General features: G+C 37.5%; 2 protein-coding genes across 2 annotated transcripts in view; one reads left to right on the top strand and one right to left on the bottom strand.

Moving 5' to 3' along the window:
* The first annotated feature begins 178 nt into the window (after window positions 1–178).
* On the top strand, window positions 179–24,823 carry LOC115210298 (DNA/RNA-binding protein KIN17). Its single transcript, XM_029778815.2, has 11 exons — window positions 179–453; window positions 2,588–2,731; window positions 5,386–5,480; window positions 6,217–6,383; window positions 8,607–8,837; window positions 12,074–12,125; window positions 15,214–15,334; window positions 17,541–17,663; window positions 19,567–19,666; window positions 22,117–22,217; window positions 24,054–24,823. The coding sequence occupies exons 2-11, from the start codon at window positions 2,612–2,614 to the stop codon at window positions 24,123–24,125; spliced, it is 1,182 nt and encodes a 393-aa protein (XP_029634675.1). The 5' UTR covers window positions 179–453; window positions 2,588–2,611; the 3' UTR covers window positions 24,126–24,823.
* The window catches only part of LOC115210297 (reelin), a 254,404-nt gene continuing 253,687 nt past the window's right edge, over window positions 24,816–25,532 (bottom strand). The window contains exon 58 of the mRNA XM_036501881.1: window positions 24,816–25,012. Coding sequence (XP_036357774.1) covers window positions 24,973–25,012 — 40 coding nt within the window. The 3' untranslated portion in view covers window positions 24,816–24,972. The remainder of the gene's footprint in view (window positions 25,013–25,532) is intronic.

The raw sequence follows: 25,532 nt of genomic DNA, 5'->3' as shown, positions 1-25,532 counted from the left end.
CGGAGGAATTTGAACTCAGAACGTAACGGCAGACGAAATACCTCTAAGCATTTCGCCCGGCATGCTAACGTTTCTGCCAGCTCGCCGACCGAAGTTTTACTCATGGTCCTGAATATAGAAGTTAATGTCATTAATTAACTCCCCTCGTTTATTGACGGAAATATGTTTTAGGTGACGACCGGTGATAAGCGACCTAAAACCTGTAGTTAGTTATTTGTCATACACTCCTGTATCTTTAATTAACCTGGTTATTTTAAATAATAATGAGTTTAAAATGCTTTGGTTTTAAGAAGAGAAGCTTCTTTTCACTGTTAATGTGATGAAAATAATTCCCTTTCACATACTTTTTAAATATAGATATATATAAACAGAACTAATATATATTTCTTTGAAATTAGTTCCGTTTAGTGTGAGGGTGTTATTTTGAAGTTTTCAATCCGGATTTTATTGACGGTATGTATTTAAAATTTGGCAAATGGTATTAACTAACACACACACACACACACACGTCCTCAATACGTTTTATGTTAATTTCTCTCAGTAAATTGATTTTCTTTTATTAGAAACAAGAAAATATATTTTATAAATCTTCGGACTTAAAAGTGTAATAATGACGGTGTGTATCTCTCTCTCTCTCTCTCTCTCTCTCTCTCTCTCTCTCTCTCTCTCTCTCTCTCTCTCTCTATATATTATATATATATATATATATATATATATATATAATATATATATATAGTTGCTTTGAAGTCGACAGTTGTTCAGAATGTCAACGTTCGTTGTGTGTTCTTTCCTGTTTTCTGCATATTCCTTTGTTTATATGTATATATAGTTAAGGTTATAAGAGATAAAGGTGTCAAGTAATGCTGAATAAGTGCTATAGACAGACCATAGTTAAGTTCAAATTTGTATGTATGTATATATATATATATATATATATATATATATGTAATATAATAAGAGTAAATAATAGCTTTAATGGTTTTTAAAAAAACAACAACAATTATTTACTGGTAGATTTCGGCATGTAAATATAACCATTAACGGTAGGAACTTCTATAAAAGTTCAGTATATATTTTGTATATATATATATATATATATATATATATATATATATTATTGAAGTAGATAAATGAATTATCTTACTACGGATAATTCAAATGATATGTAGAAAATAATAAAATAATAAAAAGGAATTTAGTTAAATCTTCGTTCAGCTCCATTTCTTCCTACACTTAATATATATATATATGTTGCTTCTTTCTCGTATATATATATATATATATATGTATGTATGTATATGGTAATTGTTCAAGTTTACACTCAAAACGTATTGTTGACACTATTGATAACTTAGATTTTAGTTTCAGTTGTTTTTGTTTTTTTCTCAGTTTTTGTTTATTTTATATCTTTTTTGAGCCGTACTTTTAGCTGCAAGTTTGTTTTATGAAAGGAAGGAAGAAAGCAGTAAAAATTGATAGCTAGATAACCAGTCAGAAATAGAAATTTATGTGTGAGAGATACAAATAGTTTTATAAGTCGAGTAAATAACCATTTTTTTCCAAAGCGAAGCTAGAAATCAGTTGTAAATAACAGATAAAGATGACGAGGGGTTACAAAAGTGAGTATATATATATATAATCAGAATAAGCAACAGGATATCCTATTGCGTGTGGTAAGTAGCTTGTTTACCAACCACATGGTTCCGTGTTCAGTCCCACTGCGTGGCATCTTGGGCAAGTGTCTTCTGCTATAGCCTCGGGCCGACCAATGCCTTGTGAGTGGATTTGGTAGACGGGAACTGAAAGAAGCCTGTCGTATATATGTATATATATATATATATATAATATATATATATATATAATATATATATATATATATGTGTGTGTGTTGTCCCCCTAGCATTGCTTGACAACCGATGCTGGTGTGTTTACGTCCCCGTCACTTAGCGGTTCGGCAAAAAAGACTGATAGAATAAGTACTGGGCTTACAAAGAATAAGTCCTGGGGTCGATTTGCTCGACTAAAGGCGGTGCTCCAGCATGGCCACAGTCTAATGACTGAAACAAGTAAAAGAGAATATATATATAGAGAGAGATGGCGATTGAGGTTTTAGTTTTGCCATGACATTTTGTAGACGAATAATAATAATAATAAACATTGTGTACAGTGCTCAGGTGCACTACAACTTGTCAGAAAGAGCATATAAAGTACATGCAGTAATGTAGAAATGTCTGGAAAGTGAACAGTGTATGAGTCAGATACATGCTTGTGTGTGTATGGAGGGGAGAAAATCAAGTGTAGTGTTGGCGAATCTCAGGAAGCATGGAAGTTTTGAAGGATGCAGTGCTCCGACAACTAACAACCGATGCCGGCAGTTTGTTCCATGCTTCAGCAACTCTCAGCGTGAAAAAATGTTTCCTGAAGTCATGGGAGCTGTGCTGTTTTCTTACTTTGTAAATATGTTTTCCTCCACCTCCGCTTCCTTTCATTTTGTTTTTTAAATGAAGACTAGTGTAACGTTTATATTAATTACAATGGTTAAAGCACTGAGGAAATTTATTTACTGTTTATTTTCTTTTACATGAAGCCATTCAAGTGAATTACAATCACCATGGGTAAAGAAAAACACGGCTTTCTTACACCTAAGGCTATTGCCAATCGTATTAAGGCGAAAGGTCTCCAGAAACTGAAATGGTATTGTCAGATGTGTGAAAAACAATGTCGAGATGAGGTAAATTCCCTTTCCTTGTATTTTTCAGTTGTAATGTTTGTATTAATTAGTTAGGAGGCGCAATGGCCCAGTGGTTAGGGCAGCGGACTCGCGGTCGTAGGATCGCGGTTTCGATTCCCAGACCGGGCGTTGTGAGTGTTTATTGAGCGAAAACACCTAAAGCTCCACGAGGCTCCGGCAGGGATGGTGGTGATCCCTGCTGTACTCTTTCACCACAACTTTCTCTCACTCTTACTTCATGTTTCTGTTGTACCTGTATTTCAAAGGGCCGGCCTTGTCACTCTCTGTGTCACACTGAATATCACCGAGAACTACGTTAAGGGTGCACGTGTCTGTGGAGTGCTCAGCCACTTACATGTTAATTTCATGAGTAGGCTGTTCCGTTGATCGGATCAACCGGAACCCTTGTCGTCGTAACCAACGGAGTGCTTTAAAAAATTAATTAGTCATTTTTATTAATTCCTTTCTGTGGATTATTTAACGCGGTATCTCGCACTGGTTTGCATTAAAACATTATTATAAGCAATGGAAGTTTGTTATCTATAGTATTATTTTGCCACTGTACGTATGTAGCAATTTAACTATAGAAAAGATCCATAACCTATTATTGCCCACAGCATTTATACTATTTATAAGGTCATTGATAAACTGTGGAACGAAATCGAAGATATAATCTATTATAGATACATATTTATATTATTCTTAAGGTGAGCTGGCAGAACTGGTAAAGCAATGGAAAAAATACTTTGCTGTATTTGTTCCAGTTCTTTACATGGTTTCAAATCCCAATAAGTTCAACTTTGTCTTTCATCACTCTGGTGTTGATAAATGGAAGTGCCCATCTACAACTGGGGTAGATATTATTGAATAAACTTTCCTAAAAAAATTACTATTTTTGTGCTGAAATCAGAAATTATTATTTATAAAGCAATTAAAAGATAAATAAATATTTCAAATTGTGATACATACTTTCATGTATATATATCATCATCGTCCAACCCATGTCAGCATGGAAAGCAGATGTTAAACGTCTGCTTTCCATGCCGACATGGGTTGGACAGTTTGACTGAGGACTGGTGAGCCAGAGGCTGTACCAGGCTCAATCTGATCTGGCAAAGTTTCTACAGCTGGATGCCCTTCCTAACACCAACCACTCTGAGAGTGTAGTGGGTGCTTTTATGTGCCACTGGTACGAGAGCCAGTCAGGTGGTTCTGGCAATGACCATGCTCTAGCTGCTCTACTTTAATCACTGTGACAGGGTTTAAGTCCAGCTATATGTCTTTCCCAATGTGAAAATTTGGATGCAGTTTAACACATAAAAATTTGCTAAACCCTTCCAGACATAGTGTTCAACTGGTACTAATTTTATTGACCCTGAAAGGATGAAAGTGAAAGCAGGCTTTGACAGAATTTGAGATCAGAACATACAGTGGTAGAAGAAATGCTACTAAGTATATCTGATGCATCAACATTTAACGTCCGTTGTCCATGCTGGCATGGGTTGGATGGTTTGACCAGGGCTGGTAAGCTGGAAGGCTGCACCAGACTCTAGTCTGATTTGGCATGGTTTTCTATAGCTGGATGCCCTTCCTAAAGCCAACCACCTTGAGAGTGTAATGGGTAATCCCTTCCTAGTCCCACATACACACAACATTGTTTTACGTGGATGAAGATCTTGTTTCATGCGCGGTGTTGCTTGTTTATCATGGCTAAGCCATTCCTTATGTTGCTTCATATTCATCGCCAGTAATGATTCAGTAAAGAAATCATTGCTTGTGTCCATGAGTTGAGCAGTAATGAGCAAGCAAACCAGTGGGGATTGTGGCTCATTGATTTTTGTTGTTGTCGCTTAAAGCATAAGCATATGGAACCCATGCTCCATACTTCTGAACCTTTCCCATCGAGTGAAGATGCTTCTCTATAGCAGTGTGAGAACATTCCATTTTCTCTGCCAGTTCCCTTGTTTTTTGATGAGAATTTTTGTGCAAAAGTTGGTTTAATTGCTCTTCATTGAACTCGACTGGATGGCCAGAACAAGGTGTGTCTTTGAGGCCAAAATTTCCATTTTTGAACTTGGCATAACAATCACGAGTGGTTCTTTCAGTCATGGCACCTTCTCCATACACAGCACAAATGTTGCAAGCAGCTTTTGTGGCCTTAGAACCTAGATTAAGAGCAAAAAGAAGAAGGTGTCGAAAATGCTCGTTTTTCTTAACTTGACATTCCATTTTAATGATCTGAAAATAAACAAAAATTAACTAGAACAAAAACAAAATAGATTCCAAAATGATTCAAAAACAGATTTCTCGAAAAAAATAGATTCCAAAATTTAAAAAAAACAGCGAGAACTTAGTTGCCAACCCAATATATTGAAATTTCTACAATTAAATTTTTTTAAAAATAACATTATCCGTATTAGAATTAATGTAATTCTTATCAGAAATCAGTAAATTTCTACAGTTTTAACTAAGAATGTTGCCTTTCATTGTAATCAAAATCTGCAGTTTGGAATCATTTTGGTTTAAATTGCAGCTGATGTTAAAACATTTTGCTCACTCCATACTGTTGTGGAATAGTGTATTAATTAGCCTCTTGAATTGCTAATTGTATAATTTTATGTTAGAATGTATAATTGTATAATTTTATATTTTAGAATGGCTTTAAATGTCACATGATGTCTGAATCCCACCAAAGGCAACTGTTGCTGTTTGCTGAAAACCCAGATGATTATATAGATACATTTTCTAAGTAAGTCATTATATATTGTAACTTCTTTTGCATGATCCTTCATCAAAAAATCATACCAACAATTGTTAAGCATCTTTTGGTTGAAGATATTGACTCATCTTAATTGCAAATTTCAATTGAATGCCGAAACTATATGTGAGATTCATCATCATCATCATCGTTTAATGTCCGCTTTCCATGCTAGCATGGGTTGGATGATTTGACTGAGGGCTGGTGTACCAGATGGCTGCACCAGGCTTCAATCTTGATCTGGCAGAGTTTCTACAGCTGGATGCCCTTCCTAATGCCAGCCACTCCGAGAGTGTAGTGGGTGCTTTTACGTGCCACCGGCATGGGAGCCAGTCAGGCGGTGCTGGCAACGACCTCGCTTGAATCTTTTTACACATACCACCGGCACAGCTGCTGGTAACGATCACGCTCGAATCGTGCCTTTTACGTGCCACCGGCATGGAGGCCAGTTAGCCGTTCTGGCATACATGTATGTATACAAAATTATCTAAATCTACTTATCTCTGGGAATAGCATTTATCTCTCAAACCCTGTACTCAATTTCTTATGTATTTTTATATTTTTCAATGTCAGTCTTTTCCATAAATGTAAATGCAAATTTATTTGTATACAATGCTTTATATCATTTTGAAACTCTTCAAATGTTTAGCAGCACCCACTCAACTGAATATATCTAGTGTTATTTACTTATCAACTGTATATTTTTGTTTTGTTTTATCTCTTTTAGAGATTTTCTCGATGGTTTTCTGGAAGTCTTGCGTAGACGTTTTGGAACAAAACGAGTTCATGCTAACATAGTATACCAAGAATATATCACAGATCGTCATCACATTCACATGAATTCCACTCAGTGGGAGACTTTGACAGATTTTGTCAAATGGACAGGAAAAGAAGGCAAGTTAATTTTTTTCCAATCATAACTAGTGTGATGGGGCCTGGTTTTCAAGAATAAACATTGAAATAACTTGACATCTCCCGGTGCCATGAAAACTTAGCATCATCATCACAACATTTTATGTCTGTTTTCCATTTTAGCTTTGATTAGGGTTAGATGCGTCTGTTGTACAACATTTAGTTTCATCTTGATCCTTGATCATCTTGTATAAGAACCAGCATTATGTGAACAGATTTTAACTGTGGTTCTGGACCATTTTTTGCCTGTGGATTCCTTTGGTTCCTATTTAATGTTACTGGGCCTCCTTAGCCATTCAGTGTTAAAAAAAAAGAAACCTATTACGTTTCTATAATTAAAACTCATTAGGAATTGTACACTCTTTTACTTGTTTCAGTCTTTTGACTGCGGTCATGCTGGAGCACTGCCTTTAGTCGAGCAAATCGACCCCAGGACTTATTCTTTGTAAGCCTAGTACTTATTCTATCGGTTCCCTTTTGCCGAACCGCTAAGTTACAGGGACGTAAACACACCACCTTCGGTTGTCAAGCAATGTTGGGGGACAAACACAGACGCACAAACATATTCACATACATATATATATATATATATATATACACGACGGGCTTCTTTCAGTTTCCGTCTACCAAATCCACTCTCAAGGCTTTGGTCGGCCTGAGGCTACAGTAGAAGACTCTTGCCCAAGGTGCCACTCAGTGGTACTGAACCTGGAACCATGTGGTTCATAAGCAAGCTACTTACTACACAGCCACTCCTATGCCTATAAAAAATATTTTGTGTATTGTAGAAGTGTAACCAATTAATTGCACATAAATTTTAACAACAAAATCTTATATGGAGCCCTGTTGAGGATCACTGCTTTAACACACAAAACATGTTCCTTTTTCACTCAGCCCTCATTGTTCTTATCAGCACAATTATGCTTCCAGCATGCATAAGCTGGTCCTTTTAATGATCAACCACACTTTTACTTCCCATGTAAAATCACAGATCCTCCAGACTATGCTCAATTCATTTCATTTCAGCCTACACAGAATTGACCACATTCAGTTCCAATGACTAACTAACTATACAGCATCGCAACCCTAATACATGCTTTATACAGTCTGCGAACAACAAAGGGTTTCTTCAATTCCATCCATAGGCACAGGAGTAGCTGTGTGATAAGCAGCTTGCTTACAAACCACATGGTTCTGGGTTCATTCCCGCTACATGGCACCTTGCGCAAGTGTCTTCTACTATAGCCTCGGGCCGACCAAAGCCTAGTGAGTGGATTTGGTAGACGGAAACTGAAAGAAGCCTATCGTATATATGTATATATATATATATATGTGTGTGTGTGTGTGTGTGTATATATATATGTGCGTGTATTTGTGTTTGTCCCCCTAACATCACTTTACAACTGATGGTGGTGTGTTTACGTCCCCATAACTTAGCGGTTCGGCAAAAGAGACGGATGGAATAAGTACTAAGCTTCTAAAGAATAAGTCCTGGGGCCGATTTGCTCGACTAAAGGCAGTGCTCCAGCATGGCCAGTCAAGTGACTGAAACAAGTAAAAGAATACTAAAAGAATACTCTGGCATTTTGCTATGTCCACATCTAACTGTAAATAAGTAACTGGATCTATCAAATACATTTAGTAAGTTGCTGAGTAGTTTATGGACTTCATTATCTGGTTGTCTTTGTTCTGTTAATTGCATGCCACTATGCAATTACTTGACTAAGTTGGTGAGGAAACCTGTTATATTTCTTTACTACCCACAAGGGGCTAAACACAGAGAGGACAAACAAGGACAGACAAATGGAGCAAGTCGATTACATTGACCCCAGTGCGTAACTGGTACTTAATTTATCGCCCCCGAAAGGATGAAAGGTAAAGTCGACCTCGGCGGAATTTGAACTGAGAACGTAACAGCAGACGAAATACGGCTACACATTTCGCCCAACGTGCTAACGGTTCTGCCAGCTCGCCGCCCTATAGGAAGCCTGTTATGTGATCAATCATCCAGCTATAATATGAAATTAAAACATTTGTAACCTCATTCAGTGTGTGTTCCCTCGTCAGCTTAATTTGTAAGTTACTGTTTTAATTGTTAAATCTTTAGAACCTTTAGCAAATAATACTTTTAGATTTTAATTCCTAATTTGAATTGTATTTTTTTCTTTTTCCTTTACTCATGTATTAGTTTTATTTTCCATGCAGGTTATTGTGTGGTAGATTATACGGAAAAGGGTTGGTTCTGTCAGTACGTAGATCGAACTCCAGAAACTATTCGTAAACAAGAGGCAGTCAAAGCAAAAGAGAGGATGGATATGGACGATGAAGAAAGAAATGCAAAATTCATTGAGAAACAGATCCAAAGAGCATCTGTAACTGAGAAAGTCAAAGCTGAACCCGAATTCACAGAACTGAAAAGAGAATGTGAAGAAAAAGGTAAGAAATATCATAATCATTTAATGTCTGTTGTCCATGCTGGCATGGGTGGATGGTTTGACCAGGGCTGGTAAGCTGGAAGGCTGCACCAGATTCCAGTCTGATTTGGCATGGTTTTCTACGGCTGGATGCCCTTTCTAATGCCAACCACTCCGAAAGTGTAATGGGTGCTTTTATGTATTACTGGCAAGGGTGCCATTTGCGTGACACTGGTACCTGCCACGATTGCAATTTTGCTCGGTTTCATCATCATCACCATCATCATCGTTTAACAACCGTTTTCCATGCTGGCACGAGTTGGATGGTTTGACTGAGGTTTGGAGAGCCAGCAGCTGCACCAAGCTCCAATCTGATCTGGCAATGTTTCTTCAGCTGGATGCCCTTCCTAACACTAACCACTCCAAGAGTGTAGTGGGTGCTTTTACATGTCACTGGCACAGGAGCCAGTCAGTGGGTACTGGCATTGATCACGTTCAAATGGTGCTTTTTATGTGCCACCGTAACGGGAGCCAGTCAGGGTACTGGCATTGGCCATGTTCGGATGGTGCTTTTTATGTGCCACCAGAATGGGAGCCAGTTAAGGTACTGGCGTTGACCATGTTTGGATGTTGCTTTTTATGTGCCATCAGAATGGGAACCAGTCAGGTGACCCTTGCATTGATCACGTTTGGATGGCACTTTTTACGTGCCACTGGAATGGGAGCCAGTCAGGGGACACTGGCATCGACCATGTTTGGATGATGCATTTTATGTGCCACCAGAATAGGAGCCAGTCAGGGACACTGGCCACAGCTACGAGTGCTCCCTGACTGGCTCCTGTTCCAGTGGTATGGTTATTAGAAATCTCTTTAATGTGAAAGTGCATGGCCTGGTGATTGGGGTATTTGGCTTATGATTGTAAGGTCATGAGTTCAATTCCAAGTAGCACATTGTGTCCTTGAGCAAGACACTTTGTTTCATGTTGTTCCAGTTTACTCAGCTGGTAAAAATGAGTTATACTTGTAATTCAAAAGGGCCAGCCTTGTCACATTCTGTTACACTGAATCTGCCTGACAAGTAACATTGGTATGCGTGTCCATGGTGTTCTCAACCACTTACACATTAATTTCACAAGCAGGCTGTTCTGTTGATCAGATCAAGTGGAACACTCATAACTGCTGAAGTGCCAGTTCAATTCATCTCTAATGATTTGATGTAGTGAGTTGACTTAATCTCTTGCTTGATTTGACACCATCTTCACCTGGTTCTTGGGTGCTTTTAGCAGAGTCTGCTTTCTTTCCCTCCTCCCTCCAGTCTTTGGCAAATGGCCATGGGTGCTATCCTTTCTCTTCTGATTATGTCTGCAAAAATAATTCTCTAATCATTCAGATTTGCAAACCAATCATTCATTTTCCTTTGATGTCTAACACCTTTTGATTAGAATAGATTATTTAAAAGAGTGTTTTCTTTATGAAGAGATGGTTGTTTTCATAGAGAAGTATGTTTAGATTTGTTTCTAGAATATCCTTTTCTGATAGGCACAGGCGTGGCCGTGTGGTTAAGAAGTTTGTTCCTCAACCACATGGTTTTGAATTCAATCCTATTGTATGGTGCCTTGGACAAGTGTCTTCTATAACCTCAGGCAGCTTGAAGCTCTGTGAGTGTATTTGACAGATGGAAACAAGTGGTGGAGAGAGGATTAACACAATGACACACACATATACAATTGGCTTCTACACAGTTTCCATCTACCAGATTTTCTCACAAAGCATTGGTTGGCCTGGGGCTACAGTAGATGTCCACAGTGGGATTGAACCTGAAGCTACTTGGTTCCAAAACGAACATCCTAACCACACAGCCATACTTGTACCTATGTTTAGCTTTCAATTACAATGACTGTAGATTGCAATGCAGTGCGCTTTAAGCTTTTGTACTGAAATAAACTGACTTAGTAATATCTTAATGTCTTTTGTAGTGCCTTAATAGCATTGATATTATTCTTAGTTTTGAATCAAAAGTTTGTCATTAAATCATTAGTGCTGACAGGGGCTAAAACTAACACTATTTTTGTAACCAGCAAGGTACCAAAATTTTATATTTGGCTACTTCTAGCTTTATTCTGTAGTGTGTTTTAAATTTTCCAGCTAGTCATCATCTTTATCAATTCAGCAGCAGTTGAGGAAGTCATAGTGTTGTCATCATCATCATGGTTATCATTTAATGCCTCTTATTCCCTGCTGGCATAGGCAGCTCTGTTGCATGACTTTTAGAGGCCCCTTGCAACTTTTTATTTCAAGGCCCCATCCCTTCAATAAAAATGTATAATCTATACACCTTTTATTCATAGCTATATTTTATTTTATCTGAAGTTCAATATTTCATGTTATCCTAAAGAACAGCTTTAAAAGTACAATTTAAATTTATTTAGGTCTATTACAAATTTCAAGAAGTAAAATGTCCAGATATGAGTAAAAGAGCACTTTTATAATCCATGCAATTTTCAAAGACAAACATGGTGCACCTTTTGCTTCATAAAAACATTGACCAGTTCAGAATAATCAAACTGAGAGTTAAATTTGTGTTCAATAGCTATCATAGACAATCCACAAAGTCTGGTACATGTCCGTGGTATAGTAAGAACTTTTGCAGCATTTTATTTCTTGAAATTTTCAGGTAACATAGTTTAATGCTTGTTCAATATCTTAACCAAAGTAAATACAAGACTCCTCTATGTAATTTGATCTTAACATGGGGCCCCTCAACCATGGAGGTCACCTGCAACCCCTGTGGCTGCAGGGGCTTAGCGACGGTCCGGGGCATGGGATGGATAGTTTGACAAGAACATATGAGCCAGAGGGCCCTGCTAGGTTCTGTGTCTGCTTTGACCTGGTTTCTATAGCTGGATACCCTTCCTAATACCAATCACAGGTTTGTCTATTAGCAAGTTTGATAATTTATAAAAGAGCTTATTCAGAGTAATTTAGCCTGCTAGATCTAACAACCATATTTACTTCAAATCACACCCTACTGACTTAAAAACGATATATTAGCTGATGTAGGTCCAGCTACCCTTAAAAATGGTACTGGCAAGAATACCTCTGATCATAGGTTTGCTCAGTCCAGTTCATGCGGAGCTTTACAACTGGTATTTTAATTGTATCAGTGTTCCTCAATAATATTTTAGCTGTGCTGTTACCAAGTTTGAATGCATAACATTTTTATCTGATTCTGTTTTTCTCTCTTTTTACTTTCTAAAGTAACATTCAACCTGGGAACCTTTGTTAAGAAAAAGGAAGAAGAGTTGAAAAAGTAAGAAACTTATTGTTTGCTATTCAGTTTTATTTCATTTTTGTTTGCATCTTAGTTTTTTTTGTCTCTCTATTTTGTGTAACAGTGTGACACAGTGATTGTGAGGTTAAGAAGCTGACTTCCAAATCACATGGTTTTGGGTTCAGTCTCACTGTAGAACCATGGGCAACAAAAAACTTGTGAATGGATTTGGTAGACGGAAACTGAAAGAAGCCCATTGTATATATATATATATATATATATATATATATATATATATGTATGTATGTGTGTGAGTGTTTGTGTTTCTATGTCTTGACATCATGCAATTGTTGTAAATGAGCGTCATTCATTTCCAATATCCTATGAAAATGTGTCTGGTTATCGGGAAATATCATTTTGCTTGGAAACAGGTGTGGGTTGGCAATAGAAACGGCATCTGGCCATTGAAAATCTACCTCAATAAATCATGTCCAACCCATGCCAGCAAGGAAAAGTGGATGTTAAAACATTGATGATCATGATATAGAAGGTATGACCTGAAGGTATATAGAAGTTTAAAGCTTTATTTTTCAATTAATGCTTTCTAAGAAATTAATTAGACCAATCACCACCATCTTTATTATTAGGTGTGGTGGATGACGAGATTCGAAGAGTGTTGAATAAGATGCTTTGAAGCATTTAATTACATCCTTTTGTATTCTGAGCGTACGCACGTGCATACACGCACACACAGTCAACTTTGCAACTTTGCCTTTTATTTGTTCTGGGATTGATATGATAAATACCAGCTGTGTACTAGTGTCAATCCAATCAGCTATACCCATTTTCTAAATGTGTAAAGTGAGATCACAGCCGTAGCCTATACCAGTGTCACATAACCAGCCCATTTAAAAAGTACCTTTGAATCACTGGGCAACACGTGCTTGAGGAGACCTATTAAGTCAAAGTAAAATCAAAATCAAAAATCAAATCACAATCAAATGGAAATTGTAGTTATGGCTGATTCCAGTGCCAACGTAAAAAGCACCATCTGAACGTGATCAATGCAATTCCTCCCCGACTGGCTCCTATGCTAGTAGCACATAAAAAGCATCATTTGAGCGTGGGCGATGCCAGTGCTGCCAGACTGGCTCCTGTGCCGGTGGCATGTAAAAAGCATCCACTACACCCTTGGAGTGGTTGGTGTTAGGAAAGGCGGCGAGCTGGCAGAAACGTTAGCACGCCGGGCGAAATGCTTAGCGGTATTTCATCTGCGTTATGTTGTGAGTTCAAATTCCGCCGAGGTCGACTTTGCCTTTCATCCTTTCGGGGTCGATAAATTAAGTACCAGTTACGCACTGGGGTCGATGTAATCGACTTAATACCTATGTCTGTCCTTGTTTGTCCCCTCTGTGTTTAGCCCCTTGTGGGTAATAAAGAAATAGGTGTTAGGAAGGGCATTCAGCTGTAGAAACATTGCCAGATCAGATTGGAGCCTGGTGAGGCCTCCTGGTTTGCTAGTCCCCAGTCAAACCGTCCAACCCATGCCAGCATGGAAAATGGACGTTAAACGATGATGATGATGATGAGGCTATGTGCATTATTGTTGTTGTTGTTGTTATCAAAGTGGTGAGCTGACAGAACCCTCAGCACACCAAGTGAAATGCTTAGCATTATTTAATCTGTCTTTACATTCTGAGTTCAAATCCCACCAAGGTTGTCATTGCTTTTCATCCTTTTGGTGTTGATAAAATAAGTACCAGTTAAATACTAGGGTCATATAATTGCTCTGCCTCCCCTCAGAATCTATTGCCCTGTGCCAAAGTTTGAAACCATTATTATTTGTTTCATGTTGCTTTTGGTTGATATGTTTCATGACTATATTTCAGATCTTTTCGGTTTGAACGGCAGTTTTTTCTAGCAGTGTCATATGAAATTGTCACCCATAATTATAACCCTAGAATCGATCTATTGTATTTCGATCTCTTTTAGGGTTAGGGGTGGGGGAAGGTTATCTATTTTTTCTTCACAAATGTAAATAAACCCAATCTGTTTCTTAAACAAGGGACATATTCATACGGCTCAGAATGCTTTTTAACTCAATAGACATCACTGATTGGTTGAAGTTGCAGAAATTGAAGAAAAAAAACAACAAATATCTTACAAACTATAGAATTTTCTCAATAAAGCCAAGAGAAATGTTTTATAAACACATTCTACTAGTATACGAAGTTAAAATTTTTTAGTTACCTAGAAATTGTTAAAAACTGCCGTTCAAACCGAAAAGATCCTATATTTCAAATGAATATATTTTCAACATGATCAATATAAAAGTGCAGCCATGGCTGTGTGGATACAAGGTTCACTTGGTTACATTGCGGTCTTGGGTTCAATCTCATTGTGTGTTACTTTGGGTAAGCATCTTCTTCTGTAGCCTTGAACCAGCCACTGTCTTATGATTCGAATTGGTTGCCAGGAAATACATGGAAGCCTGTTGTGTGTGTATTCATGTATATGTGTGTGACTATCTGTCCGTCTGTCCCTGCTTGCATGCACACATGTATGTGCACTCACCCTTCCCTTACCTGTTGTTTTGTGAAGGCATCTTCCCCTAGGCATAGGAGCAGCTGTGTAGTAAGTAGCTTGCTTACGAACCACATGGTTCCGGGTTCAGTCCCACTGCGTGGCACCTTGGGTAAGTGTCTTCTACTATAGCCTCGGGCCGACTAAAGCCTTGTGTGTGGATTTGGTAGACAGAAACTGAAAGAAGCCTGTCGTATATATATATATATGTATGTGTGTATGTTTGTGTGTCTGTGTTTGTCCCCCCACATCACTTGACAACTGATGCTGGTGTGTTTACGTCCCCGTAAGCAGTTTGGCAAAAGAGACCGATAGAATAAGTATTAGGCTTACAAAGAATAAGTCCTGGGGTCAATTTGCTTGACTAAAAGGCGGAGCTCCAGCATGGCCACAGTCAAATGACTGAAACAAGTAAAAGAGTATCTATAACTTCATATTTCTTCCCCTATCTTTTCCCTGTAACCATGGGGTTAGGAAGCAAACCACTTAACCACATTTGTTTATTTCTATAATTTAAAAAAAAAAAAAATTTTTTTATTTCCAGAACAGAACTGAAGAATAATATCTTGAAAAAATTACCTCAACCAGATACTAAATCTTCAAAGGAATTAGCATCTGCAAGTGGCACTAAAAGAAAGTCTTCTGCTCTTGATGACATTATGAAGGTAAGAAACAAATATGGTTGAGGGGAAGCACCCCTGGACAGCATTCTACATATTGAATATACATAATGTGGAGCCTTACATATATACTGAGTTGGAAAACGTGAGATTATCTATGCAATTAGAAGACAGAACTCCCCTAGAAATGTTTCAAATCTCAAAACAATTAGCAAAGGAGATATTGGAATTTTTGTGAAATAGAAATTATAAGAATGTGAATGGGTTTTGTCTTTAAGTTTTGCATTGCTTTTTTTTCTTTTTGTATAAATTTCCCAATCTATTTAGAAACTAGAGAATTTGATAAAAAGCAGTTGATTCAGTATAAAAAAAATTCATAAAAATACTGGCACTTGTGTTGGTGGCAAGTGAAAAAACATTCGAGTGAGGTCATTGCCAGTGCCGCTGGACTGGCTCCTGTGCAGGTGGCATGTAAAAAGCACCATTTGAGTGTGGCCATTGCCAGTACCGCCTGACTGGCATGCATGCCAGCGGCACGTAAAAGCACCCACTACACTCTCGGAGTGGTTGGTGTTAGGAAGGACATCCAGCTGTAGAAACTCTGCCAGATCAAGATTGGAGCCTGGTGCAACCATCTGGTTCGCTAGTCCTCAGTCAAATTGTTCAATCCATGCTAGCATGGAAAGTGGACGTTAAACGATGATGATATTACTATTATTTCATGAATTAGGATGGAGTTGACTGATGCTATAATATATACATTGTGAATGTGGTTTTGCCTATTGTCATGACACTTTCACCTGCCAAGGTTCATTGAACAGAGTTAAGTAGATTACAGGTTGGTGTTTCCACCTATATTTATGCAATATTGATTGCTGGGATCAATTTGGAAGTTGCACAATTCTTATTAGAAAAACAATTCCTTTGTTTCCTCTATTCAAAGGATTTGTAAGGCTCAGCAAATTAGTGTTATTTACTTTTTTCCCAATAATTACACTCATTATAAACCTGCTTGTTACTGTATTTATTTTGAGATATTCAGTGTTTCTTTCAATTACTTTAAATATAACAAGAATTTAGTAAAATAACTTAGTTATCATTCAGCTAATGTTAGGAACATAAATTGTGACTAAGGTTTGGTGGAAGATTTTAGTTCAAAACTTTTGGAAGCAAGACATTTGTACTCAGAGCCAGATCCGGTTTCAGCTGGGTTGGTAACGAAAGGGTTAAAATAGCTGCATATATTTCTTCTTTAATCCTTATCATTCTCTAATGAAAGGATATATATTTGTGTGCATATATATCTATATGATATATACTTATAAAGTAATACATATCAATGTAAACATATATGTAAATCTTGACAATTTAGATATATTTTGGTTAAGCTATTTTGATTTTAAATACACAAATGAACACAACTTATGTAAATTTTAATACTACAGATTTTATTATCTTGTTGAATCATCGATTCTGTTCTTAATAATTAAAAAATTTTTTTTTATATGAATGGTTTCTTACTTTAGATTGAAAACCTAAAGCTTCATTTATTTACTTTCATATATATATTTTAACTGTATTTAATTTTTCAAGATGTTTACATCTGAGCATGATTGTTGCCAGAGCAGCTGACTGGCTTCCGTGCTGGTGGTACCTAAAAAGAACCATTCTAGCGTGCTCGTTACCAGCGTTGCCTTACTGGCACTTGTGCTGGTGGCACGTGAAAAAGCATTCGAGCAAGGTCGTTGCCAGTGCCACTGGACTGGCTCCTGTGCAGGTGGCATGTAAAAAACACCATTTGAGTGTGGCCATTGCCAGTACCGTCTTACTGGCACTTGTGCTGGTGGCACACGTGAAAAAGCATTCAAGCGAGGTCATTGCCAGTGCCACTGAACTGGCTCCTGTGCAGGTGGCACGTAAAAAACACCATTTGAGCATGACTGTTGCCAGTACTGCCTGACTGGCCCACGTGCTGGTGGCATGTAAAAGCACCCACTACACTCTCAGTGGTTGGCGTTAGGAAGGGCTGTAGAAACTCTGCCAGATCAGATTGGAGCCTGGTGCAGTCATCTGGTTTGCCAGTCCTCAGTCAAATTGTCCAACCCATGCTAGCATGGAAAGCAGATGTTAAACGATGATGATGATGATGAGAAGCAATATATTTAGGTGGAAATAAAAGAATTGCTATTTAACATTCTTGATTATCTTACTTTATGATTAGTGAACAATAAATGTCAATTGTATATTTCAGTTTGAAGAAATGAAACGAGAAAAGATGAATCGTAAAGACAACTGGCTCGACGAGGGGATTGTTGTAAAGGTTATAACCAAAAAACTTGGGGATAAATACTACAAAAGGAAAGCTGTGGTTAAGGTAGCTATTCTTTTATTATTATTTTATTTGATATCTTTTTACATTCATTGGTATTTATGTCTACATTTTCCCTTGTTAACAATGGTTTGATGAGATTTCTTGAGGTAGTATTCTAAAGCCAGATGCTCTTCCTGATACCAACTCTTGTTTTCAAGTCAGATACACACATGGCCTGTTGGCGAGTACTTCTCTCTCTTTGACTTTTCTCTCTTTCCGACAAAGAGCTATGCTCGAAACATTAAACTCCCTCCTTTCACTGAGCGTCAAACTAATCTACTTCTTGTGCATGTCCCCATGTTTGTTTTTTTACTTATTTTTTTCATTTTTTATCCGTTTATTTGAATTGACTACACACACACACTCACACATACGTGTGTGTGTGTTTGTCTTGTTTTGACATTGTGTGATAATTTTGAGAGTCACTGTCATGCAAGCTTCGTCATTCATTTCCAATGTCCTGTAAAAATGTTTGGTCATGGGGAAATATTACTTTGCTTAGAAACAAGTGAGAGTTGGTGACTGGAAGAGCATCCAGCAGTAGAAAATTTGCCTCAAACTTTGTTCAGCTGATGCAAACATAGAAAAGTGGATGTTAGAACAAAGATGATGATGTGTGTGTGTGTTAATGTATACAACTTGAGATGTTTGCCTTGCCTTAACGTTTGTTGTCCTCTTTAGCAATTATATATCTGCTCCATTTGAAATCTGCAATGGCCCCATAACTACCATCTTGGCTATAACCTTGGAGTCCTAGTAATTCGTTACAGCACTTAACTAGTGTACTTAATCATTCAGATCACCTGTGAACTAAACCCCCGTACTTTGTATGTATGTATATATATATATATGTGTGTGTGTGTGTGTGTATATATATATATAATTAATGTCAAAGGGTAATCAGAAATATTTGAAATTTCCATTACCAGTGGCATAGTGTGTAAAAATTTAGTCATTAGACTATATATTCATATAAATACAGTGTACATTTAAACACACAAGAGGTATCCATCATAGGATTCCTTGCACGCTAGAGAGGACAGTTAAATTCCAAACCACTATTAAGGATAAAATTTCGAAAGGAATGAAAAATGAAAACATTTACCATCTAACTCCTGGACCAATGGTTTCAGACTATTTTTTAGCAAATAAAATAATTTGCTAGGCGAAGTCTTCTTCAGCAGGTACACCTTAGATTAAATATTTATATTTCTACACGAGGCAATCCAGTTTATGCCCTGTGCTTATACATTCTAATTTTTCAGAGTTTTACATTGATGGGATTAAAAAGCTTGTAAATAGATGGAAGGAAGTCATAGATAATCAGGGAAAGTACATTGATGATTAAATTTTGATTAAATATAACATTTGATCACTTGTTTGCTTTATTCAAAATTCGGACAGAACTTATAGGATGACCTGATATATATATACACACACACACACATATCATCATCATCATTGTTTAACACCCATACTGGCTCCTGTGCCGGTGGCATGTAAAAAGCACCCACTACATTCTCGGAGTGGTTGGCATTAGGAAGGGCATCCATCTGTAGAAACATTGCATGATCAGATTGGAGTCTGGTGCAGCCACTGGCTTTCCAGACATCAGTCAAACTGCCCAACCCATGCCAGCATGAAAAATGCAACACACACACACACGTGTGTGTCTGTGTTGTCCCCTTGTACTACTTTCTAACTGGTGTTGGTTTGTTTACATCCCCTGTAATTTAGTGGTCCAGCAAAAGAGACTTAGAACAAAATTGTACTGGGGTGGGTTCATTTGACTAAAAACTCTTTGAGGCAGTGCTCCAGCATGGCTGCAAAAAAAATAGAATTAACCTCATATTTAATTGAATGAGATTCTTACCAAATAATTCATCGTATGTGTATTTATTTACAGCAAGTTGAAAATTTATTTATGGCTGTTGTGAAGATGTTGGATACTGGAGACAAAGTGAGGCTTGATCAGAGCCATCTTGAAACTGTGATTCCTGCTCTTGGTATGTGTTTCCTCTTTAATCAGATTTCCTAAACATTTCTTCTTCTGAGACTAATCTCTGACAAAATATAATCTTTTACTACACCTCTTCATCATCGCTTCAATATCTTTTGTTGCTTTTGGGCTTCACTGGGCCAGCTTCGATTGAATTGATCTACAACAAAAGGTTTTCCAGCCATGACCATTACTACTTACCATGGATTACATTCCTGAATGTGTCCTTCCTTTTTTTTAAGTTGTTAGAATATGATGTGAGAGATTTGGCTGCCATTTCTAGCAGGTTGACTGACCATATAGAGCGGTGGTTCTCAACCGGGGTCCCTATCGCCCCCCCCCCCAGGGTCCATATAAGATTTATGGGGTTCTATGCAACAAAATAGTAAATTAGGGATCCACAATAGTATTTTAAGGGCTCCTGAAAAAAGTTTGCTCTAGATGTATGTATTGGTATGTCTTGCAAGAAACAGCTGGGTTTCTTTCTCCAACACTTTACACGGTTCAATCTACACAAGTTAGTGTGTGAAAACAAAATAGGAATTTTAAAAGAATTTTCTATAAAACTAGCTTTTAAGCATCAAATGGCTATGGGGGTCCACTGGAATAAAATAGTATTCGAAAGGGTCCATAGGTAAAACATTGAGAACCCATGATATAGAGGCTCTCTCTTTCTGGCTCATTTCAATATCTGTTGTTTTAACCCAGGGCAGGCTTTTAGTTCAGGAATAGTGTACTTTGGACTACATTCTCCAGCCATTTTGGTGAATGGGTCTTTAGTCTAACCAATTGTCTTTTTGATCATGCATTACAGTAAGCCCTCGGCTATGATGGGTGTTATGTTCCCCCACCCCCGGTGATAGGTGAAAATCTGCAAAGTAGATACAGTACTGTACTATATATTTTTATAATTAGTGTATATATATATTTTATTATAAATGCAAAACAACACCACGGAGGAATTGATGTAACCTTAAATTATAAACCGCGATATGGCAAGGGATTTCTATATCTTGTTTTGGTACTTTGCATGTCAGACATAGCTGAGAGAGTGATGTTAATAACAGCATACTTTGGTTAGCTGATGGTTGGTTGCATTTACTGTGTTACTGAAACTAGAGTAGGCTGTCATCTCATAATAGTGTATTGGATAATGCTGCTGATATGGACATGTTAAACTGCACCTAAAGATGACTGATTGACATGAAGTCACTCACCAACACAATCCTACCTCTGGCCTACAGATATATGTCTCCACTCAGCCTTTTCTTCCTCTGCTACTGTAGCTTCTGCTTCTCAGGGTAGGCTGTTTTCATGTTCAAAACCACTCAAGCACTTCTCTTGTTACTCATATTGCATGTGTGTGTGCGCTTGTGTACATCATCTAAACCAGGACTGCTTTAATCACTCTCCCTAGTTCTTATTCTCCAGAACTTTCTGTGCAAAGACATAAACTGTAACTATCTCACTAGACACAAAAAAAAACAAAATCTTTCCATTCTCTGTCAGTTTTATATCAGAATAATTGATCTCCTACATGTTTTGTTGAAGCTATGGAATAAAGAGCCTACCTCTCTTGTGTGAGTGTTGGGATGCTTTTATCCTATCAGCTGCTTCCCAACCACATAGTTCAGGTTCAGTTCCACTTTGTGGAACCTTGGGCCGACCAAAGCCTTGAGAGTGGATTTCGTAGATGGAAACTGAAAGAAGCCCATCATATATATAAATATATATATGTATTTATGTGTGTCTGCCTCTCTGCCATTGCTTGACAACCAATGCTCGTGTCTTTATGTCCCTGTGACTTGGCAGTTTGGCAAAAGAGCCCAGTAGAATAAGTACTAGGCTTACAAAGAATAAGTCCTGGGGTCGATTACTTTGACTAAAACCCTTTAAGGCAGTGCTCCAGCATGGCCACAGTCAAATGATTGAAACAAATAAAAAAAACTAAAAAAAACAACTAATTTTCTTGAATGGATTGACTTCAGAACAGTCATTGGCAAATGGATTTGCAATGTAGCACAAAACCTTATGGTGGTTATTTTAATTTTGTCTGCTAGAATTATTTGGATTAGTTTACTGGAAGAGTATTTTCCCATCTGTATGTATTTCTATCTGTGAGGCCTTGTACTTTCACATCTGACCTTACTACTACAAGTCATGCAGGTTTATGTTTAACTGCTCTTCTTCTGCAGATTCAAAACTCTTTCTGCCATCATGTATATTTCATTCATGATACTTCTCCACACAACACTACACTTGATTTTCTCCCCTCCATACACACACAAGCATGTTCACTTTCCAGACATTTCTACATTACTGCATGTACTTTATATGCACTTTCTGACGGGTTGTGGTGCACCTGAGCACTGTATACAATAATTTCATTATTATTATTATTTTTAACTGTCAAAGAAGTTTTGTGTATTTATTTCTTTTTTTCTGCAATTATTTCAGGTAAAACTGTAAAAATAGTAAATGGTGCATATCGTGGAACAAATGCTGTTTTACAATCAATCAACGAAAAGAAATTCTGTGCAACTGTTGCCATCAAACAGGTGAGGCCTTTGTTGTTTAGCTGCAGGTCAAGAAGACTGATAAAGGCATTCTTACTATAACTATCCTTGTCTAATGTATCTTTTTAAGAAGGTAGAATGTGATTTAAGGGAGTTTTAGTTTTAATAGGTTGAGTGGCCCTGTAGAACAGGAATCCATAACTTTTTTTTGAAATGGTTCACTTTTCATCAGTGGGCCACATGTATATCACATCATAATCTTACATATTAAAAGGTCCCTGTGTATCTGTTTCCTCCTCCCTTCTATTAAAAGCAGTGTTTATGTAAAATTTTATATGCGTAGGAGTGGCTTTGTAGTAAGTAGCTTGCTTACGAACCATATGGTTCCGGGTTCAGTCCCACTGCATAGCACCTTGGGCAAGTGTCTTCTACTATAGCCTTGGGCCAACCGAAGCCTTGAGTAGATTTGGTAGACGGAAACTGAAAGAAGCCCGTCGTATATGTGTGTGTGTGTGTGTATATGTTTGTGTGTCTGTTCCCCAAAATCACTTGACAACTGATGCTGGTGTGGTTATGTCCCCGTAACTTAGCGGTTCGGCAAAAGAGACCGATAGAATAAGTACTAAGCTTACAAAGAATAAGCCCTGGGGGTCTATTTGTTCAACTAAAGGCAGTGCTCCAGCATGGCTACAGTCAAATGACTGAAACAAGTAAGAGTAACACAAAAGGCTGTCTAAAACCCATCAACAACTGAATGGCTCACAAATGCATTAAATTTGAAAAAAATGTTTATAAATGGTCTGAGGATCACTGAGAATACGTTAATTGTTCACGTCAGGCTCCATTGCTGACCCCTGGTTTAAGAGATTCCCTCATTGGTTCAAAGTAAGATGGTACTCCTTCATGAGCTATGTAATAAATTGAAGTATTTTCAGATTTCAGTTACAATTTACTAAGATAAAAATAAGTCGTATTTTATTGTTATTTTATATTCATTACTTTTTTTTTTATGTGTACCGTTGGAGCAATGTTATGAATTCGCTTGGCTGAATTAATTGTGATGTGCTTTTTTAACTAACACTGAGAATATCTTAAATTTCCTGTGATTGAATGGTTTTTTAAAATCCTTGAATGTTTTGATTAGATTCAAGACAAAGGATAGGCAAATGAATTAACAACATTATAGAGTTGTGAAGGCACATGGCTCAGTGGTTACAGTGTCCAGCTTACGATCATGAGGTTGTGAGTTCGATTCCCGTACTGGGTGCGTGTTGTGTTCTTGAGCAAGGCACTTTATTTCACATTGCTGCAGTTCATTCAGCTGTAGATATGAGTTGTATCAGCCTTTGCTTTTCCCTTGGTTAACATCAGTGGTGTGGAGAGGGGAGGCTGGTATGCATAGGCGACTGCTGGCCTTCCATAAACAACCTTGCCTGGACTTGTACCTGGGAGGGCAACTTTCATTGTGCAATCCCATGGTCATTCATGACAGAAGGGAGTCTCCTCTTCCAGAGCTGTTGATTTATTGCTTCCTCTTTCGCCCCTGCTACAAGAGCAGTAGTTCTCATCATCGTTTAACGTCCGTTTTCCATGCTAACATGGGTTGGACAGTTCGACTGGAGTCTGGGAAGCCAGAAGGCTGCTCCAGTCTGATCTGGCAGTGTTTCTACAGCTGGATGCCCTTCCTAATGCCAACCACTCCGTGAGTGTAGTGGGTGCTTTTTACGTGCCACCGGCACGGAAGCCAGTCAAGGCGGCGCTGGCATCAAGTAATATAAATCAATTTGTGTCTGGCTAGCATTTCTACTAATTCCCCTGCCTTTGTTCCTTTAAAACTATAGTGACAATGATTTTCACAAATTTTTGTTTCTGTTGCAGGGTCCATTAGCAGGCAGAGTACTCGAAGGGGTGCAATATGAAGATATAAGTAAATTGTATCAACCAACATGAAGCTAACTAAAGAAGATAATCATTATGATACATCTATGAATTTTATCTACAAATCTCAGGCTGGTTTTGCATCTAATGTCATATACAATGTGATTGATTTTCATTTCAATTGATCATTTCAATTGATTATTTTGCATTGATATTCTGCTCCCACAATCCTTATCTTCATATCTAGCAGTGCTAGATTTCATCAACAACTGTAATTTATTCAATCATGGTGTCATGCAATGACTATACAAGTAGACATTCACATGGTGTGGGTACAGCACTTTACTTGGATCTTACAATTGTTAGACAGAAGTTGGTGCTAATTGTTTTCCATCCTAATCTCTGAAGATTAGCCATTCCATTGGAAATTAAAGTACTTTATATAATCGAAGATTAAAAGACTGAGTAGTTTTACTCTGTGTAAATAATTAATGTAAATCTTTAAGCATTTTTAGATTGAGGCATATTCTTTGACATTTTCTTCTATTACTGTACAAACATTAAAGGATTTGAACAATTTTAAAACTGAACAATTAAGGCTCAATTCCAGTAGAAGAATCAATCTATTCTCACCATGTTGGGGAAAAAATCCCAAAATATGTTGGATCATATGTAGATCATCTCCAAGATCTAACAAAATAGTTTTTTTTCTTTCCAACAGTGGTGACATGGTACAATAAAGAAACGAAATAAACTATTGTATAAAGTAATTTTTTTTATATATTTGATTATTTACAATATTTTATCAAGGGTCATTGGTTTCCTACTTGTATTGTTTACACTTGGGACTTTTCTTTGTTCAGAACATCCTGTGTCACTGGCAGAACTGCTAAAATTTTTTTTTATGGGAGCTCTTTCTTCAGCGACTCAAATGGGGTCGGTTTTTTCTGTTCTTTACTCTGAAAAGAGGGGGAAAGAAAAAGAAAGGATCAGTTAAAAAAATTTTTTTTGCTTAAAAGAATTAGAGGATTTAAAATAAGACTACACAGCTGTGCAAGAAACAAATATAAATGTATGGCAGAAAGAGTGCAGATATATTACTGAAAGGCTATGCAGATGAATACATGAAACACCATTGATATTACACAGATGATTAGACAATGTATTAGCTGTGGTTTTTGCAGGACTTGGGAAGGGCTCTTTAGTCTTGTTGATGGCAACAATAGGAATATATCTCACTATTTAGCTTCAGGTCAGTCCTGACTGAGCAGATGAAAAGAATTCCAGTGATAACTATCTCACCTTTTTTCACTTCGTGGTTAAGTAACTAAGAAAAATTTCAACTACTATTTCTACAAAGTTAAGTTAGGCGTAGAAGTGGCCGTGTGGTAAGTGGCTTGCTTATGAACGACATGGTTCTGGGTTCAGTCCTAATGCCAAAAGTCTTGGTCACTGCCTCCATGAGCCCCAATACTATTT

This window comes from Octopus sinensis, linkage group LG4, assembly GCF_006345805.1.
Source record: "Octopus sinensis linkage group LG4, ASM634580v1, whole genome shotgun sequence".
NCBI lineage: Eukaryota > Metazoa > Mollusca > Cephalopoda > Octopoda > Octopodidae > Octopus > Octopus sinensis.
The sequence above is the reverse complement of the archived record's forward strand: the minus strand, read 5'-3'. Positions and strand labels throughout refer to the sequence as shown.